We start from the raw sequence: 16,840 nt of genomic DNA, 5'->3' as shown, positions 1-16,840 counted from the left end.
CTGTTTACTAACACCGCTGACTCTGTCATTTCGCATGTAGTTCAACATACATGTGATATCTATGAGACGCAGCAGATGCTACCTGCCACCACCGTAACATCATGCGGGCTAGTTTTTAGCAATGTGGGCGTAGTTTGTAGCGGCTGTCTGCTACAGAAAGGTTTTTTATATTTTTTTATTGCTTCTTCCTCTACGCACGTGACGTCAGCGTGTTGTCCCACATCAAAAGTAGTCCGGGCAAAAAATGATGCTTTGAGCTGGCAAAATTAAACGATTCCTCGAGGTGAATAAAATTACTCGGATCAGTTTTTAAACTCGAGCTACTTGAGTTCCTCGAGTATTCCTTTCAGCTCTAGTGCCAATACTTTTGGCCAGCACTGTAAAGTAGTGATGCACGATAATGCATTTTTCAGCCGATAACCGATAATTTCCTCCTCGTTCCAACCGAAAACCGATAATGTTAAGCCAATAATTCTATTAAAAGATTTATGTAAAATTTTAAAGTATACACAAGAGAAAATATTACTGTGCAAAAATATTATTGCTCTTTTTTTTTTCAACATCAAATGTGAACAAGTAGTAAAATCCAACATCTAAATAAAGACAGATTGTCTGACATTGTGCAAAGGTAAACTTTTGGCAACAATTACTTAGAGTAAATACCTAAGTTGCACAAAAATGGCTTTAAAAGTAAGCCATTCCTAACTTATAACATTACTAGACAGCAAAAACACAACTCCGTAAAACTAGTTAAATTCCCTTGTTTTCAGTGTAAAGCTATTGGAAATAAGTGAAATTAACTGCCAGCACTTCAAAGTATATTTCACTCAGATTTCTTGAAGAAAAATAGCCAGCTGAAAATAAGCTTAACAGCCTTATTTTAAGCAATAAATTATAATACATAATCCTAAAAAAAAAAAAAAAAAACTTGTCAGAAATGTTCTTTATTCAAGAATATGTATGGTTCAAAACATTATTTGAAAGCCATCTTTTCTTGATTTAGGTGAAAAATGACCTTTATTTTTTTTAGATGTTTGGTCTTAAGAACAAATGGCAATATTTAGTTCAAGTAAGTGGAATAATCTGGCGCATTCATCTGTTAACTAGTTTTCAACACTCAAACAAAATGGGGGAAATTATTTGACTAGATTTAAGAAGAATGATCTGATTAAGAAGTCATAAATTTAAAGCGTACTGAATGCATTACTGACTGGATGACTTCTTTGTGTGGTTTGGTGCATGTTACAATTATCAACTAACCACTGTGCCGTCATGATAAACATGCTTACTTGACATCACTTGTCCAAATGTCCGTGGTAAAACTGATGTGATCGGCATGTCTTTCACGAAGAATCGTGGTCGTATAAACTGCATTATTTTTTCATCCAGGGGTTTGGCTATCGGGTCATTTCAGGAATTTCCTCCCGCCTGTGCCCTTCAGTCCGTCCGGCTGCCAAATTAGCACCCGCGCCAGGCCTCTGTCTTGAACTGGAGTGGCGGTGGCAGCTAAGTTCGTATCGGATATCCGCTCGCTGCGGCATATTCGGTGCATGGCTCTGCTCTGCCCGCCTAGGGCGAGGCGGCGGCCTGCCGGATTGGCAGGCTCCGTCGGAAGACAGCTACTTGTCGACTATCGGTCTCGTGAGGTGTTTAGCCATAGATGGGAGTTTACCACCCGCTTTGGGCTGCATTCCCAAACAACCCGACTCCGGGAGGACCGCAGCGTCTCTGTATCGTCACAAGCCCCGTAGCTTCCTTTATAGTTTATTTGTGTTTACAATAGCTTTAGCATTTGCGCTAGCAGCAGCCTCGTATTCGTTCCAAAAATCTTTGTGATGCAGTTTCAAATGGCTGCTGGGTTAGTGGTGTTCAATGAGGACGCTTTCTTTATGCCTCGTGGAACTTCTGCAGTGCATGTTTTGTTGATGGCGAGAGCGTCGTTTATTTAATTTCACACACGGGAAAATCAACGCACGCTAGTGAGAGCGCCTCAACACTGATAACACCGCTTCCTCTATGACGCCATACTCCTCAACCCCTCCTCCTACAGGGGCTTCAGAGAGGGGAGGGGTTGAGCAGGCGGCGGTGAAGAAGTGGAGAAAACTGCTTGGTTGCGCACATTTGGAGGCTAAATCAAGTATATAATTATCGGATTGCATTATCGGTTGATTTTTTTTTTTTATCTGTATTATCTGTGTGACGTCATAGTTGCCATTTGCGGCCGATAATTATCGGTAACCGATATTATCGTGTATCTTTACTGTAAAGGCAAGGGAATTCCACAACACAATTATTGCGTCTTGGTGTTGCAGACCCGCCACGTAAACTGCCTCTTAGATCGAATAATCTTTTCGAGACATCCATTGCTCTGGCGTTTACTAACTCTGAACAAAAGGATGTACCAGTTTGCTCCAATTTATACTGATTGTTAGTAAAACTCAATCATATTTGTGCTCTCCTCCACAGACCGGCGAGATGGAAGTGAAAAACCCTCTGTTTGACGACTCCATGCATTATCAGGGGAATCAAAAGTGAATGCTCAACACACGTGCAAACACTCACACTGCATGCAGACAAATGGAGGAACCTGGCAGAAGATGAGACGATTAAAAACAACAACAAAAAACCTACGTTTTTCTCTCTATTGGCCCTTTACTAATTCTTCCCCGCCTTCTCTATGCCGCCTCCTCCCGCTTTTATGACCCTCGTGTAATGTTGGGTTCTTTGTGGATTTTAAGTCTTTTAACACAAAGGCTCTTTGAGTTGTTGCTGTGAGCGTCATGTCCTCAATTAAATTTTAAACTCTTTACGTTTCAAGTTTTCTCCCCGTTATTTCCGCAGCCGTTTCCAAAGACGGGGGTACGAAAGCTGCATGGTGAGGAAACACACATACATAAGCAGAAAAACAGGTGCGTCATCTGTAGCTTGTTGCTAAACCAAATTCCGAGCAGGAAATATTTAACATACCATCTCTGAAATTTTCACATCGCTGTCGACGATTTTGATTTCTGTTCATCGAAGCTGCACATCATGATTTTATTATATAGATATAGATATATTCATATAGATATATATACATACAAACACACATGAAGTACTTTATGATGTCTGTTGCATGGTTTGACCGTACTGTGTTTGAATCATGGCAATGCAAGTCCTTCCGCCTGCCGTTATGTATGCAGCCTGTCACTGGAGGAAGAATGTACAGTCAAAGTGAATGGGGTATTTGAATGACATTTTCGGGGAGGGGCTAATAGGCCTTTTGGGGTGGGACAGACTATATTGATAGATGTGTCGGTGGTCAATTTCACTATCTTGTGTTGTCCCGCTCTATCCTCTTGTTGGTCCCAAAGTGAACCTCCTGCTGCAAAAATGTACATAAAAGAGTGAAAATGTTCACCTTTTATAGGTATTTGTACATGCAGAACAAGGATCGGTAATAAAACTTTTTACCATGTCAATATTGGTACGTACTTTTTTCCCCCTACAATAATATGTTTGTGAGTTCTTAACTCATTCACTCCCAGCCATTTTCACCGGTGTGCCCCTTTGCTCCCGGCCCCTTTTCTGGATTTTGACTGATTTAGCAAGGCCCACAGAAAATTCTGTTCTATTGCTATATAAACATGGAACCCACCAAAATAAATATTAGACTCTCTTCTATTAGCAGGAAAAAAAGTAACTTCATATCTTTTTCCATTTTTTAGAAATCAGCATTAGGAAAGAGCTTAGTTTGAACAATTTTCCAATTTCTGATGAAAAAACTGAGAAATTGAGATTTTTGTGAAAGCATACATTTCAAATATAACTTTGACTTTAACACAGCTATTTTTTGCTTTAGTTACATCCCAAACATCTGAATAATGTTTTCGTTTTACAAAATAACATAAACAACAAGACAAACAGAGCTTTTCATAGCAGAGTAACAATTTATTTACACATAACTAACTGAGATGACGCTGTTGTGGCCGCGACAGCCGGGTAAACTTTTCCCTCATCGCCTGTCTCATAAAGATGGATTTTTTGAGTCTCTGCGGGGTCTGCTCGGCGAGCAGCACGGACTCAACGGCCTCGTTAACTGCACTCGTGGTCCCAGTCGTTCTGCTCGGTCGTCCAGCGCCTGGCATCCCGCGCATCCTCTAGCTTGTTCTCCATTCGGTCGTCTTCCGCCGCCTCAGAGATGTCTCTTGTAAAAAAACGTAAAAGACGCATAAATACGTCTTTGGGACACTGAAACAATTAAAAATAATAATTATACGTTTTGGGGAGCAAATGAGTTAAATGCAAGTGCCATCTGATTTGAAATAATAATAACAATAGAAAAATCAGGCAAGTGTATGTGAAAAACAAGGAAAATAAGCATTCAGATACGAATGACCTATTTTAATTTAGCTGATTTATTTTTTAACTTGCAGCTCAAAAATTTGAGATAGAAGCCCTGTGTGCTGGTATTGCAAAATCACTCATCTAAAGAGAACCACAGAGCTAAACACTTTTAGGCTCTAATAAGCCACAATTGTTCTCTTTGACTAAAATATTTAATGAGGATACAATGCAAACAATGACAGAAGGGGAAAAAAAATAATTAAGTGAACCCTGTTCCTAAGGAGACTCAAAGCGCAATTGAAACCAATTTTTACCAAACATTTTAAGTCAGGTGTGTGCCCAATCATTGATGAGTGGTTTAAAGCTGCCCTGCCCACTATTAAACACACACCTGGTAAGAAATAACTTGATGAGAAGCATTGTCTGATCAGCATCATGGCTCGGGCAAAAGAGTTGTCTAAAGATCTACAGATACAAAACCATCTCTAAAAGTCCGGATGTTCATCAATCAACAGTCAGAGGAGTGAGATGGAGATAGATTGGCACTGTTGCTTCCCTCCCAAGGAGTGGCCGTCCACCAAAGATGAGGCCAAGAGTTTAGCGTTTAGAGAGGTAAAAAAGAACCCCAGAATGTCTGCTAAAAACCTACAGAAATCACTGGCACAGTCCAAATATCTCTGTGCACACAACAACTGTATGTAAAACTATGGCCAAGAATAGTGTTCATGCGAGGACTCCACGAGGAAGCCACTGCTGTCTAAAAAAAACCCATTGTTGCTCGTTTAATGTTCGCCAAAAGGCACTTGGACACGACACAGAAATTTTGGCAAAATATTTTATGGACTGATGAAACCAAAGTGGAATTGTTTGGGAGTAGCACACAACATCATTTGTGGAGGAAAAATGGAACTGCTCACCAACATCAACACCTTATCTTCACCGTGAACCACGGTGGAAGGAGCATTATGATTTGGGGCCGTTTTGCTTAGGGCCTGGACAACTTGCAATCATTAATGGAAGAATGAATTCAAAAGTTTCTCTGGATGTTTTCGGATGTTTTGCAGGAAAACCTGAGGCCGGCTGTCAGGTAGTTGAAGCTCAAAAGAGGATGGATGCCTCAACAAGTCAATAATCCAAAACACAGAAGTAAATCAACTTCAGAATGGTCCAGAAGAAAAATACACGCTCTGGAGTGGCCAAGTCAAACTACAGACTTGAACCCCATTGAGATGCCGTGGCATGACCCAAAGACAGCGATTCATGCCAGACATCCCAGGAATCTGACTGGACTGCAGCAGTTTTGGAGAGAATAATGGGCCAAGATTAGACCTGATCGATGTGCCAGACTGATCTGCAGCTACAGGCAGTTACATTGAAGTTATTGCTGCCAAAAGGGGGTGTGGGCACAAAATATGAAATTTGATGGTTCACTAAGGGGCAGTTTACATGGCGACTCTGCAACACAAAGACGCAATGACTGAGTAGCGGAATGGCCTCGCGTGCATCTGGTGTCGGCGAAGACTGAAGGCGAAGACGAAAAATTCTGAAACCTGCCTCCAAAGTGGAAGAATTCGATTACAGGGGATTGAGGGGGGGCTTGCTCCGCATGCATATCAAAGGCTCCCTCGGCGCGAGACCGCGCCAATAACGTCAGCGCTTGTACACGTCACATTGGGCGGGCGCAGCGGTGCTACTAAACATTAAAAAAAGCAAATATGGCGGAATGTCGACTTTAATTTACTGTTATAATAATATTTTTAAATTAAATATGTTGAATGTTTCCATTTTTGTGCCTTTTTGAACAAAAAAAAAATGCCATTGCTTCTAGTGGGTGGATGTATTTTTTTCCGTGTTGAGGAGTTTGGTGGGGTCAAAGTGCATCATTTGCTGTCACCTTGTAAATCTGCACTGCCCCCTAGGACTTGGCATGATTATTACATTGTTTTCATGCGGAATTGTGACATTGTTCAAATGGAGACGGGCCCATATAAATGCAAATTTGAAATTTTTCGTATTCTCAGAGAGTCACCATGTAAATGGCCCCTTACTTATTTTTCCCCTTTCTGTCATTGTTTGCATACTATCCTCATTAAAATACGAAAACTTATAAATTTTTGGGTGGTTTTAGTTAAAGCAGACACATTTTTTATCTGTGTGATTTGACAAAAATCATCATGGTGATTTTATGCAGAAATGTCAGAGATTCCAAAAGGTTGATGATTTTTCATACTACTGTAAAGTGTTACCGGTTAATATCTTTTGGTGTTAATATCCCATAGTACAGTGAGGACAGCTGCGGCTTATAGTCAAGTGAGGCTTATCTATGAACAAATGCCGTTTTCGCGTCAAATCTGGTGGGTGGAGGCTTATAGTCTGATGTGCCTTATAGACCCTACCCACCGACGTCACAGAATGACGTGTCGCTGTATCCGGCCGCCATATTGTCCATCTCTGTTTAGCCCTATTCTCAGTGTTTTCAATCAGTCGTTCAGTTTATAGAGCAATTAATGGAAGCCCCAGTGCTTTCAGACGCTGTAAACTCATTGGATGCGTTGCATAAAAGGCGTTATGTGTAAAAGTTTCAGTCTATCTATTCGCCAGATCCATATTTGATGCCTAAATCGATATTTTTCGACCCGCTGTCTTCGCCCTTTCTGCCTGACATCTGCTACCCTGATATCTACAACTATCTTTTCCACAGAAACTCGGCCTATTCTCACGAAACTTTGAAAAACATTAAGACCAGTACTCTAAGCAACATTACCCTGTGTGATTTCTAAAATGGCGACAATCCCCCCCCCCCCCAAAAAAAGTTGACTGTGATGGCCGACGCTTCAAAGGATAGGTGGATATTGGACTATTTCTTCAAACACGCAACAACTGTGTCTGCCTCATTTGCAAAGAGACAGTCACTGTTTTCAAAGAGTTCGATGTGACGCAATAATAGCAAGACACGCTGACATGTACGACAACATTACACGTAAGATACGCAGCGAGAAATTATAGCAACTTGAAGCTACAGCAGCAGTATTTCGCAAGAGCCCGAGTGTCGAAAGAGAACGCCACAAAGAAATTGAAATTATGAATTAAAAATAATAATAAAGCAAATGTGACACACAGAAGGGCTTGCTAACATTTGTTTAAATATATTGTTCTATGTAAATCAGCCAAGGTAGCCCCCCGCATTTTTACCACACCAAATCTGGCCCCCTTTGCAAAAGATTTGGACACCCCTGTTTAACTGATGATCCGTAGACGAGGTCAGCTTCTTTCACTTGGTACCAGCTAAATATTATTAAAAATGTAATGATGGTGAAAAAAATAAGCATCTTGAATTTGAAACTGTATGTTGTCTGTGATTAGCCTCGCAATGATCTTAATTGTGGTTATCAGCCCAAAACCCTCAAAATATATATTAAATGCATCTTACCAGATATAAAATGACTACTACATAATCCGTGGTAATCGTTTGGTGCCCAGTTTTCTCGTCTAATTGCAGCAGTCCATCTCGCTCTCCTCTCCGGGTCTCTCGGAATATGGTAAAACTTCAAGTCGCTCCGTCTATCTTCTCTGTTATTGCAACCAACCGCCATACACGCCTTCACCATTATGATTATTAATCTTAACGAGCAGAAAAACGCCATAATAGGAGGAATTTACGTAGCGGTAATGCATATACACGACAAGTAGACGGACAACATGGCGCGGAGGCGTGGTTGTGACGTCATGTGAGTGGGGTCTATAGTACAGTGAGGACAGCTGCGTCTTATAGTCAAGTACTGCTTATCTATGAACAATTGCCGTTTTCGCGTCAAATTTGGTGGGCGGCGGCTTATAGTCCAATGTGACTTATAGTCCGAAAATTAGGGTACTTGTAGGACCAAGAATAGAACCTTGGGGTACTCCAGTTGCAAGTGTGGCTGTTGACTAACTGTTCTTCGACTGGCAAAACTAACAGAAACACCTCTATAGACCCTACTCACGTGACGTCACAGCCACGCCCCTGCGCCATGTGGTCCGTATACTCGTCATGTTAATGCATTACCGCTTCGTAAATTCCTCCTATTATAGCGTGTTTTTCTGCTCGTTAACATTAATAATCGGAATGGTGAAGTCGTGTGTGGCGGTCGGTTGCAAAAACAGAGAAGATAGACGGAGAGACGGAGAAAGTTTTACCGTATTCCGAGAGACCCGGAGAGGAGACCGAGATTGACTGCTGCAATTCGACGAGAAAACTGGGCTCTAAACAACTACCACAGTTTATATAGTAGTCATTTTATATCTGGTAAGATGCATTTAATATATATTTAGAGGGTTTTGGGCTGACAACCACAATTAAGATCATTGCTAGGCTAATCGCCGACAACATACACTCAGACGTTGTGAATGAACTACCTGAAAATATATAATCATAAGGGGATAATCAGACAGTTGTCATACAATTAATTTACAATTTCACTATTGAGGTCAAAAGCCAAAAAATAAATTCAACTAGGGACAGTCTGGAGCAGTGCTATCGCACTTCATATTTATTACATATTATATGTGTATGTAGTGAGAGTGCTATCGCTAAACCATATAAACATTAAAAGCCCTAGCTCCATTGACAAATGACATGAAATACATTAGACTTGACAGTGGATGTTAGCAAAAACAAAACATTTTGAATTGAAAATTTCGTAACTCACCTTCCCGAGCACAAGATAGATTCCTGCCGAATTTACATGGACGAGGACCTGTTTCACCCAACCAGCAACGAAGTATTTATAAGCCTCCAAGCTCTTAAAGTTTTTCAAACTTTCGTGAAAATAGGCTGATTTTGTGTGGACATGATAGTTGTAAATATCAGGGTAGCTAGCAGATGTCAGGCAAAGACGGCGAAGACAGCGGGTCGAAAAACATCGATTTAGGCATCAAATATGGATCTGGCGAATGGATAAACTGAAGCTTTTCCATATAACGCCTTTTATGCAACGCATCCAATGAGTTTACAGCGTCAGATAACACCGGGGCTTCCATGAATTGCTCTATAACTTGCACGACTAATTGAAAACAATGAGAATAGGTCTAAAAAATAGGTACAATATGGCGGCTGGATACAGCGACACGTCATTTTGTGACGTAGGTGAGTAGGGTCTATTGGACTTATAAGACCGAAACTAGTCAAAGCCCCACCACTGTATTCCCAATACCAATCCGCACGACGACTGCGTGCTGGTGGGGGACAGAGAAAGCTCACGAGTCGTGGGGGAATGTGTGTGCAAGGGGTAGGGGGGTTCAGTCTCCTGTCCCCATTGAGCCACATGCCGAGGGCCATCATGACTCATTGTGCGCGTGGACAGTGGAAGGAAGGCAGCCATTGGTGGTTGGATGAAAAGCAGGCCCGGGTGGAGGCCTTGTGAAGATGGGCGTCAAAGGCAAGGCCGTTAAGGAAGAAAATCAAAAAGCCATCAGACTTGTTTGTTGCCGCTCAACGGGAGGGCAGCTACTTTACATTTAGGCCTCCGAGCGGACAAAGAGGTTTTCTCTCCACTGGTTAGAAAGTTGGAGAGACACGTGCTCTTTTAGCTGTCGACTTTCACAGTATGTCGTACAAGAAAGCGCTTCATAAGCTGTTACTTCTTCCGAGCTCTTGAAAGTCAGTGCAGATTTCACTGGCGTTAATCCAGCCACCACGTAAACAATGACTGGGACTGACACGTGTTGCCCTGTGCTAAATCCATGTAAAAAAGGAAAGTTGAATTTTCAAATGAAAAAACTCTTACTGTCATTTGTTGTTTGTTAGGTACTTTCTGACATAGCAAAATACTAGAGAAAGGGACTTTCATTAGTATTTTCAATCTAATTTTTTCTTGTGCAAAATTTCATATTGACTTTATTTTTGAAAAATTTTTCCCATAAATTTGTTGATCTATTTTTTTTCTTATAAATATGAAAAATATTTAAAACTTCATCACGATAACATTTACAGTCTTGACATTATGCTCATCATGTTTCAAATATTTGCCTAATCAAATCCAACTTTATTCTCACGATGTGTTTTTTGTGTGTGTTAATTTTAGAAAAATACAAGGTCGTAGGTTTGCATAGGGACGGTAGGGACATAACACTACCAACTTTTCAGGATGCTCAAATTGTCCCTACCAACTTTTAAGCAACTTTATTTGAATTATATAATGATTATAATTGATGATAATTATTAATGATAATAATTAGGTTTGTTCCGATCTTGTTTTTTTGCTCCCGATCCGATCCCGATCGTTTTAGTTTGAGTATATGCCGATCCCGATATTTCCCGATCCGATTGCTTTTTTTTTTTGCTCCCGATTCAATTCCAATCATTCCCGATGATTTTTCCCGATCATATACATTTTGGCAATGCATTAACAAAAAAATGAATAAAACTCGGGCGAATATATACATTCAACATACAGTACATAAGTACTGTATTTGTTTATTATGACAATAAATCCTCAAGATGGCATTTACATTATTAAAATTCTTTCTGTGAGAGGGATCCACGGATAGAAAGACTTGTGACTTTGTATATTGTGACTAAATATTGCCATCTAGTGTATTTGTTGAGCTTTCAGTAAATGATACTGTAGCCATGCCCAAATGCATGATGGGAAGTGGAACCATGACTGTGCGTAGTGCTACCAATTGATATATCTTCTCTGCGTTGGGGAATAAAATAAGGTGTTACGAAAAAGATCAATTGCTACCTTGCTTCCCCTCATTGCTTTCCATGATATTTCTAATCGTAGAGAGAGGGATTGTAAGGCTTTAGCCAATTTAAAAAATGCCCCAAAGGCTGCAAAAATTCACTCTGCCCATTTTACGCTGCCTTTTATATCCTTATATAGGTAAAACGGCGCCATTACAGATTGAGCGCGACAATGCGTGCGTGGGTCGTGCAGCGCATGCATTAATTGCATTAAGTATTTTAATGTGATACATTTTTGAAATAATTAATCACCGCTGTTGTCGGGATAAATTTGATAACCCGACCTTAAGCCTAAACTAAAGACTCTGGATGAGTGTAACATATTATGTCTGTAACGTTAAATACAATTAGAAAACGATATAATTAAAAAATATATATATGTATTAAAAAATTGCCGATATTTTTTTGCCGATTCCGATAGTTTGAAAATGACATGATCGGACCCGATCGGTCGCCATCTCTATTAATAATTTATAATGTCTTCCCATATGTTGTAAGAACAGAACTGACCCTTCCATTATTAAGTGAAATACTGTATTTTCATTATGTTCAGACTTACATTTACCCCTTTTCACTTGCCGAATGTGCCGGTCCATTTTTACCCCTCAAACGCAAGTTTGATTGGCTGATGACTAGAAGACACAAACACCCACACTCACACAACCCTGACAGAAGTACATGTCAACATGCCGCCTCCCCCACCCCCTTCAAAGAAGAGGGATATTAGAATTTTTTTTCGGCCAGCCGCAGCAGCAGCCACTATAAGTAGACGTCAATGTTGTGGAAGTGGGGAACACGCCACTAAATTTGCTACTGAAAGTCCAACCTGCATCACAGTTAGCATAACATTAAACTGTGTGAACTTGCTAACATGCAAAACTTGAGTAGGAAGCAGCTTAGAGATGTGTCCCCCTGTACTGTGTTTTCTACCGTTAACGTTAATTCAACTGTGCATTTATTCATTACTTAAAATATATTTTTTTATTTTATCCATCATTCATCTAAATAATATTTTCATTTGCAGCCTGTATGCAGACATTTCTTTAACCCCCCCACCCAAAAAAAATAAATAACACACACAACCACTGCAAATTTCCTTTATATGGGGGCTTTCCCCTCTTTTCTCCCTTGAAAATAACAATTTTAACTTTTTTCATTTTTACAGAGGCATCAGCATATTCGTTAGGAATGTAGCCCTGACCCCCGTTCACCCAATCTGTTTGGTCTTATTAATGTCCCGTCCCCAGCAAAAAGTGTATACGCAGGTTATGCTGTTATGGCGTCCTTACCAATGTTGAGACCAAACCTACGCCCTTGGAAAAATACACATTTCCAGTGTGGCTTCGAATGTCATTGGTACTTTCATTTTACTTTGTTGTTGTAAATGTGTCTGAACTCAAGAATAAAACCACTTCCCTTTTAACTCATGGTGAGCATGTGAGTTGAAGAAACCACTTTTAAATCAAGTATCTGAAACACCCACCTCCACCAACGCTGGAGCAAGCAGCCCAGTGGTGTGTGCTCTCGAGAAGGCTCGTCTTTTGCATAACAATTGGTCAGCCAAGTCCATGGACCATTGCAGGACAATGCCTCAGTGCTCAGGTTTGATGTCTTAAGCTATTGAGCATGTCTCCTCTCTCCCCACCACCAAAGCGTTCCCTACACGCATCACGTGTCATTTCAAATCAGGAAAAAGGTGACTTTTAGTTTAAAATTTTGCAGTGAAGACTGTAGAAATATTTTCAGGAAGTTTCATGTGTACACTGCAAAAACACATGTCCTTAAAACAAATTAAATTGCATTGTTTTCAGTGTAAATCTTCTAGAAATAAGTGAAATTATCTGTCAGTGCTTCAAGTAAATTTTACGCAGATTTCTTAAAATAAGAAAAATAGCTAGCTGAAAATAGGCTTATTTCAAGCAACAACTTAGTATATATAATCTTTGTTTGTCAGAAAAGTTCTTGATTCAGGATTAGATATCGTTCAAAACATTTTTTGAAAGCATTTTTTTTCTTAATTTAGGTGAAAAATGACCAACTTTTAGATGAATGGGCTTAATAAGAACAAATAGTAATATTTAATGTACGTATGTGGAATAATCTTACACATTAATCTGTTAATAACTAGTCTTTAACACTCAAAATATTGAGTTTAACGTAAACAATGTATAAATATTCACATATTTAAATTGCGCTATAAATATTTCATTTGGTCAAAATATGCAGGGAGGGTCTTAAATGTATACCAGTGTTCAATGTTTTGTTAAGTGTGTGTAGGTCTATTACTACTGTTCAATTCAATTCAATTTTATTTGTATAGCCCTAAATCACAACAACAATGTATCAAAGGGCTTTACAGAAATGAGGCAACAAAAATGAATAGATACAATTCAAGTCCTGGGTATCCTCTATCCTTAAGACCCTCCATGCCGGCAAGGAAAAACTCCAAAAACTCCATAGTCAATTGGGAGAAAAATGAGAAACCTCGGGGAGTACCACAGTCAGGAGAGATCCACTCCCAGGACGGATAGACAGGAACCCCAGAACTGCTAGTGGGAGTTAGAAGTTACAGTCCGTAAAAAATGCAGTGGAGTAAAGGAGCAAGAAGAGGTCTATCTAGCCAGATGAGACGGGGGAAGCAGCGAGGACGTCTATCCAGCCAGGGGTCCGGACAGTCAGGAGGCTGCAGCTGAAAAATTGCCCCTCCCCAGAGGGGAGGGGGGAAAGGGGACACCGGGTGACTAGTGATGAAGAGACTAGACAACTAGATATTAACATTGGAAAATAGAAATAAAGTAAGACAAGTGGTAGGTAGAGTAAGAAAAGGAGATAGAACTCAGCGGCTGTACTTCCCCCAGCATTATAGCTTCTAGTGCAGCTTAGACTAAACTGTGAGTCTACTCCGACTTCAACTAGCCTCACCATAAGCTTTGTCGAATAGGAACGTTTTTAATCTAATCTTAAATGTGCAGACTGTCTCGGCTTCTTTAATACTAGCTGGAAGCTGATTCCATAAAACAGGGGCTTGGTGGCTAAAGGCTCTAGCTCCGACAGTACTTTTATAAACCCTGGGAACTACCAGTAGACCTGCATTCTGAGATCGGAGTGTTCTGTTGGGGCGGTAAGGAACCAGAGCATCGGTGAGATAAGATGGCCCCAACCCATTAATGGTCTTAAATGTAAGAAGGAGTATTTTAAATTTAATTCTAAACTCGACTGGAAGCCAGTGAAGTGCCTGGAGCACAGGGGTGATGTGCTCTCTTCTATTGGTTCCTGTTAAAAGTCTTGCTGCTGCGTTTTGGACTAGCTGAAGACCTTTTAGAGAACTTTTAGGACAAGCTGCAAGTAGGGAGTTACAGTAATCTAATCTCGATGTAACGAACGCGTGAATTAATTTTTCTGCATCGCTTTCAGATAAAATATGTCTAATTTTGGCGATGTTGCGCAGGTGAAAGAAAGCCGTTCTACAGGTTTGTTTAATGTGTGCTTTAAACGATAAGTCAGGGTCAAATAAAACTCCTAGGTTTTTAACTGTGGTGCTGGAGGCTACACTTACATTGTCCAGAGTGACTATCTGGGCAGCTAAAGAGTCTCTCACACTTTTCGGGCCTATTATAAGGACTTCTGTCTTTTCTGGATTAAGTAGAAGATAGTTAGTGCTCATCCAAGTATTTATATCTCGGACGCAGGTGCTTAGTTTTTCCACTTGCCTGACCTGCTCAGGTTTAATTGATAAATACAGTTGTGTGTCGTCAGCGTAACAATGAAAGTTAATGCTATGTTTTCTGATGATATTACCAAGAGGAAGCATATACAGTGTAAACAAGATGGGCCCGAGGACCGATCCTTGCGGCACACCATAACTAACTCTAGAGTACGATGATGATTGCTGGTTTACATTGACAAACTGGTACCTATTAGATAAATATGATTTAACCCAGCAGAGGGCTGCTCCTTTAATGCCTATGTCACATTCTAGTCTCTGCAATAAGATATTATGGTCGATTGTGTCAAAGGCTGCACTCAGGTCCAACAGAACCAGGATTGAGACTAATCCAACGTCAGCGGCAAGTAACAAATCATTAGTTACTTTAACTAATGCAGTTTCAGTGCTATGATGAGCTCGAAAGCCAGACTGGAAATGTTCAAATAAACTATTGTCCTGTAGGTGCTGACAGAGCTGTTTAATTACCACTCTTTCAAGGACTTTGGAGAGAAATGGTAAGTTAGAAATAGGTCTATAATTAGCCAAAATATCAGGATCAAGAGTAGGTTTTTTCAAGAGCGGTTTTATAACTGCATATTTAAAGGACTGCGGCACGTAGCCAGTAACTAATGAGGTATTTATTATATTTAAGATAATGTCAATAGTTAGAGGCAGGGTCTCTTTAAAAAGTTTGGTTGGGATTGGGTCTAGGAGGCACGTCTAGGAGGCACTGTTGGTATGGATATATGTAATACATGTGTGTATGTATATACAAATGGGGGTAAACACAGACGAGGCTTGCACCCCTCTTTAAAATAAACTGCTGTATTTTAAGCCAAAAGAACTGTTATGTTTGATAGAACAATATGTCTATATGCTGCCATAGCAGTTTCATGGCGCATGAAGCCCCCTAACTATTTTTAATTTGTCTATTTTACCCTGGACACCCCCGTTTACAGACACCGTGCAACCGCTTTTGTTTCAACCCAGCCGTAAAAAGAAGGTAAGTAAATATATTTATTATTCGAAATATCTATCATTTTTTAGTTTAGAATCATTAGTTGATATCTAATATTTAGTTTTTAAAAAAGCGACTTTATAAAATTATTCACTCGCATATTTTAAACTTTTAACAAATTACGTCTCAATGAAATAAACAGTGTCTGTAAATAGGTCACGAATGTATATGTCATAACTATCGCTTAGTTGTTGTTGTTTTTTAAGTTACTGTCGCATTTTTCCAAATATTTGAGATGATAATTGATGCAAACAAAGGAAAATTGAAAGAAAAAAAAAAAAAACTTTAAAAGGATAAATATTTGAAAAAGAAAATCTCAACCACGACTTGAGTCTGCATTGCGACTCTTGTTGTATTACCGTGTTTCACCTATAAAATCCCCCAAAAGTCCGGCTGTGGCCATTCACAGCTGTGTCTTGACAGAGCAGGTCTTCAAGTCACCTGAGTGTTATCTGCCATATATTTCTTTTGCTGACAGAGAAAATTGCCATTGTGGGTTCTGTTCTTCCGTTACCTTTGGAAAGAATGTCCACTATGTAGCTGTCTAAAACAAAAACAGGTTGCAGGAAAATATTTTACTTTTTTTTTCATGGCAATTGAAAGGTTGGGGTGCGATTTAATAAGTTTTCTTTGTCCCACTCCTTCTCAAGCATTTTTTGTTCTTTGTCTTTTGTTGAAAACAGAACTGTATTCGTAAAAATGAATCTAACTGCCTGAAATGAAATAAAAAAGTAAGTATATAAAACATGGAGAAAATTAAATGACTAGATTCAAGAAAGATGATCTTAAAACATAAATTTGCAATGGACATAATGGTTGCAACTGTACACATATACATACCGCAAATTTATGTCAGATAACATCAGTCAGATAATTTTTAATTAAGAATAATCTTAAAACAAAAATTTGCAGTGTACATAATTTCTGCAACTATACATACACACTGCAAATTTATAACGGCAATTAGATAATTTTTCTTAAATCTGGCCAAATAATTTTCTCCATCTTGTTTGCAGTGTTAAAGATTAGTTAACAGATGAATGAGTCGGATTACAGTATTCCA

At 39.6% G+C, this 16,840-nt stretch overlaps 1 protein-coding gene across 2 annotated transcripts in view; it reads left to right on the top strand.

Annotated features, from left to right (window-relative positions):
• Positions 1-3,461, top strand: part of npdc1a (neural proliferation, differentiation and control, 1a) — a 62,280-nt gene extending 58,819 nt beyond the window's left edge. For both annotated transcript variants that reach the window (XM_057818933.1, XM_057818932.1), the window contains exon 9: positions 2,467-3,461. In XM_057818933.1, coding sequence (XP_057674916.1) covers positions 2,467-2,535 — 69 coding nt within the window. In that variant the 3' untranslated portion in view covers positions 2,536-3,461. The remainder of the gene's footprint in view (positions 1-2,466) is intronic.
• Positions 3,462-16,840: the final 13,379 nt, after the last annotated feature.

Source organism: Corythoichthys intestinalis, chromosome 17 (genome assembly GCF_030265065.1).
Source record: "Corythoichthys intestinalis isolate RoL2023-P3 chromosome 17, ASM3026506v1, whole genome shotgun sequence".
Classification (NCBI taxonomy): Eukaryota; Metazoa; Chordata; class Actinopteri; order Syngnathiformes; family Syngnathidae; genus Corythoichthys; species Corythoichthys intestinalis.
This window is presented reverse-complemented; position numbering and strand designations above follow the sequence as displayed.